General features: G+C 46.6%; 1 protein-coding gene across 3 annotated transcripts in view; it reads right to left on the bottom strand.

The window, feature by feature from the left end:
* The window catches only part of rnaset2l (ribonuclease T2, like), a 5512-nt gene extending 1992 nt beyond the window's left edge, over window positions 1-3520 (bottom strand). Inside the window, exons 1-8 of one of the 3 annotated variants that reach the window (XM_008402015.2) lie at window positions 3145-3520; window positions 2630-2892; window positions 2269-2336; window positions 2111-2168; window positions 1962-2029; window positions 1317-1430; window positions 1126-1174; window positions 779-853 (exon numbers count right to left, since the gene is read on the bottom strand). In XM_008402015.2, the coding sequence (XP_008400237.1) occupies window positions 779-853; window positions 1126-1174; window positions 1317-1430; window positions 1962-2029; window positions 2111-2168; window positions 2269-2336; window positions 2630-2827 (630 nt within the window). In that variant the 5' untranslated portion in view covers window positions 2828-2892; window positions 3145-3520. The remainder of the gene's footprint in view (window positions 1-778; window positions 854-1125; window positions 1175-1316; window positions 1431-1961; window positions 2030-2110; window positions 2169-2268; window positions 2337-2629; window positions 2893-3144) is intronic. The other 2 variants (XM_008402014.2, XM_008402013.2) reach the window with 2 other exon arrangements.
* Between the last annotated feature and the right edge of the window lie 630 nt (window positions 3521-4150).

Genomic DNA, 4150 nt, shown 5'->3' with positions numbered 1-4150 from the left:
CTGAGGTTCTGCTGCGGTTCTGCTGAGGTTCTGCTGACTTCCTGCTTCCTGTCAGATCATTCTTGAGGTTCTGAACTCGACTGGACTCCCATGTTCTGAAACGAATCTCCGTTCAGATCTGGACTGTAGTTTCTGAACTAAAAGTCTTTTAGTAGAACCCAGCAGAACCGGAACTGATTGGACCGATCAGGAGAATTTCATCCTGGCTGTTGAACCCACACCAGCTGGTGGTTCTGATTGTACTTTTGGACCTTAAACGACCCGCACATCACAGCTGCAAGTGTTTCTAACGTGTCACCATGGTAACCGGATCGCTGAAGGACCCCGTTGGACCGGCGGTTCTGGTTCTGGAACCGGACCGGGTCGGCGGTGGGTTTTATGAGATGTGCTGAGAATCCGGTCCAATTAGCTGCTGATGTTGGTGGAACAAAGTTCTGCTGCAGATCCAGAGGACCCGGTTCCTCTGACCCGGTTCTTCATGAACGTTCTGCAGCTCCGTTACGGTGAAAATCTTCTTCGAGCCGTAATAAAATAATTACGGTCTGATTTTTATTTCCACATTAAATAAAAACTCGTTTTGCGATATTTGCTCCTGTGAACGATGATAAATGCGACGTTTTATATCTGGACGTCAAGCTGAGCAGTGGAGTGACGGTGAGAAGCGCTGCCCCCTGCTGGTTGGAGTTGGCATCGCTAAAAACAACGTTTTTGACCATTTCTGTGGAAAATGTGCAATAAACGCGTGAAAAAGCGGAGAATCTGCTGATGTGTGAATCACCTGCTGGTCTCTGACGCACTGGATCTCATGTCTGTCTCCGACATGCGGCAGCAGGACCTGCTGCAGCTCTGCCACCTGGACCAGACGGAACCAGAACCAACACAAACCCAGAGAAACAGTGAAAACCACAACAATCCTGATAACATTCATTTTGACACACAGAATAAAACTTTCTTTTGTTTTTCATCATGGAGGCAAAACATAAAATCAGCTCCAAAGGAGAAAAAGATCATTACATTTTAACATTTAATAAACCTTTTTGTCTCTGCAGCATCTATTTAATCTTTTTAATGTTTTGCGGGTCGATGTCGCTAATCTGATGTGAGCCGGTGGTGAAGCGGTTTCACCTTGTACAGTCGCTCACAGGACGGAGTGATTCCTGCTTCCGCCAGCATCCTGCAGCACAAAACAAACTCAATATTTCACTTCATCATTTCAGAGAAACATTTATGAACGTTTTATTTTTAGTTTATTGCTAAAATGAGGCTGCCAGTGTAATCTGCACGGCGGCCACAAGGGGCGCTGCAGCGACGCTCACTTGTAGAGATCAAACTGACGGCGCAGCTTCAGGCAGATCTGGAAAAACTTGAGAGGAGAGTTGAATCCTTCAACACACGCGGCGCAGGAGCCGTGTTTCAGCCACTCCTCCTTCCTGCCACACCAATCAGATCATGGAGTAGAAGCAGCCTTTAATGCCCCGTAAAGTTCACTCACAAAAAGTTCTTGCAGCGTTTTTACAACATGTTATAAAGAAGAATAACCAAAAGTGTAAAACACTATAACAGGAAAACTAGATACAAAATATCAGATCACAAGGAATGTTTAGTTTAGTTGGATCAATATAAATCATGAGATTAATTGGAAATATTCCCTCATTTCATGAAGCGATGAGAAAATATTCATTTCAAGCATATAAACAAAAAAGAATGAAGCTAAAATTAAAACCTGGTTTTGCTGCGGTTATGAGAAAAACCAGATTTTTGATCTGCGCTTCGAAAATAAACTGAATTAAAGTAAAATACATTTATTTCCTGTATTCACATCAGAAAGTCAGAGTCTGAACAATAAACTATAAGAGGAATATTTCATGGTAGAGCTGCATGACACCGCCCTCTACAGGAAGAGACAGGAACTGCAGAAACTCCGCCTCCTTCAGACAGGAAGTGGAATTACAGAAACGTACCAGAAATGGAAACACGGTTTGGTTTTCAGCAGCGATGGCCAGAAGTCCTTCAGCTCCTCCTCCACCTCCTGGAACATAAATCAGAAGTTTTACAGAAGCATCGCCCTCTTCCTGTAGGGGGCGATGCTTGGAGGACGTCTGGGAATCACCTGGAGGTCAGAGGTGAAGATGGGCCAGCAGGTGCAGCAGGACTGGGCGTGGAGAGGCCTGGAATGGAGCAAACGGGAACATCAGCTTCCTGACCGACGGATCGTTTCTAAATCCATTCATTCATAAAGCGACAGACAGGAAGTGAGTCGGCTGGTACCAGAGGCCGTGGATGGTCCAGCTGCTGATGTTCTCAGGAATCGTGCACTGAGTCTCTTTGAACAAGGACTGATGGAAACAAACAGTTAGCAGGAATATCATGTTTCTGACAGTGTGAGCAACTTCCTGTCCCGCATCAGTGTCTGACCTCACAGATGAACTGAGTCCTAATTTCACTCAAAGCTTTTCTCAGCGGGATTAATATGAAATAAATGTTAAATCTCTCTGACACCATGAACGTTTCATCTTTTCTCAGTCGTCATCAGATCAGTTTGTTTTTCTTTCCTTCTTTATTTCTGATTCTGTTTGGGAACCGGAAGGAGCTCAGATCACAGTGATGACGTGGTGATGACGTCACGCACCTGGCAGAAACCCCCCGGCCACTGCAGGGTGAACAACATGCATGTCCAGCTGCAGCTGCGCGGCAGCAGCTCGGCGCTGTGGCGGCCATATTTGTAGTTCTCCCTCATTTCCTGTTGCGTCACGGAGCCGCGAGGGAGCAGCAGGAAGAGAAGAGCCGGACTCAGAGTGACCAGCAGGGGCAGCACTGAGCGGGACATCTGGGTCTGAAAGTATCACACAGGTTCGGGTCTGTGGAAGGGAAGGCAGTGAGCCGGTGGGGGCGCTAGAGAGCCGAGACCAGACGAAGCATCAGAAACATGAGAACCAGCTTTGATTCTCTGACAGGATGTGGAAATATTATACATGTTTAAAGGTTTTATCCAAAGCTGATCGACTTGTTTCATTAAAATCTGCTTCACTTCCCTTCAGAAACAAACTTCTGGATTAAATCAAAACATTTTGAGTCTAAATCTGCAGAAGTTTGAATAAAAGAAGAAAACAAAGCTTCACGTTTCCCTGAATGTGTTGAACTCACCGATCTGCGTCTCCGTCGGCTGGAAATGAAGAAGTGAGACGATTCTCCTCCGCAGCAGCTCAGAGCCCAGCGGGGGCCGGAAGCAGCTATAACTATAAAAACACCTTTCAGTCACACTTCCTCAGAAACCAGAATCCAGGGGCTGAACCGGGTCCAGCCTCCAGAACCAGCAGAACCAGCAGAACCTCCGTTTTCCTTCCCTGCAGACTAGCAGCAGCGACTCTGGTGGTGGTTTGGATGTTTGGATGGATTTTAAATCCAGTGACGTTTCCATCGTTTCCCCAAACTGAGGAAATTAGTGTCAAACGTTTGTGCCGCTGTCATTTCAGAGACATTAATAAAAACGTTTCCAGAGGTCATCAGAGGTCATGAGGGGTCATCAGAGGTCATCAGGGGTCATCAGAGGTCGGACCAGCCCTCCTACATTTATGAAATCAAACTAAATTTCTGTTGCACAAACATGAGAGTTTATTGGAGTTGATGGATTTTGGTACAAACTAACATTTGACACCAACAGGTTTGGGGATTGTGGGAGACAGTTTGACCTCTTGACCTCTTGACCTCTAAACTTAGATTAATATATAATAGCAAGAAAGTTTGAACACAAAACGATTTCACCAGCTTGAAAAGTCCAAACGTGCTGCAGACCAGCAGAACCCGGCCGGTACCACTGCTGCCCGGCAGCATGAAGGCTGTGAATCCCAGTCTGCCTCAGTCCAGAACCAGAACCAGAACCAGACCCAGAACCAGAACCAGACCCAGACCCAGAACCAGAACCAGACCCAGAATCAGAGCCAGACCCAGAACCAGAGCCAGACCCAGAACCAGAACCAGAACCAGAACCAGAACTAGACCCAGAACCAGAACCAGAACCAGAGCGGTTCTCTCTCTGTGGCAGCCATGTTGTTGTCAGCTGAGCTGCAGGCAGTAAATATCTCCAGCAGGGAGTGTGTGTGTGTGAGTGTGTGTGTGTGTGAGTGTGTGTGTGTGAGTGTGTGTGTGTGTG

Source organism: Poecilia reticulata, unplaced genomic scaffold (assembly GCF_000633615.1).
Source record: "Poecilia reticulata strain Guanapo unplaced genomic scaffold, Guppy_female_1.0+MT scaffold_159, whole genome shotgun sequence".
In the NCBI taxonomy this organism is placed as follows: domain Eukaryota; kingdom Metazoa; phylum Chordata; class Actinopteri; order Cyprinodontiformes; family Poeciliidae; genus Poecilia; species Poecilia reticulata.
The sequence above is the reverse complement of the archived record's forward strand: the minus strand, read 5'-3'. Positions and strand labels throughout refer to the sequence as shown.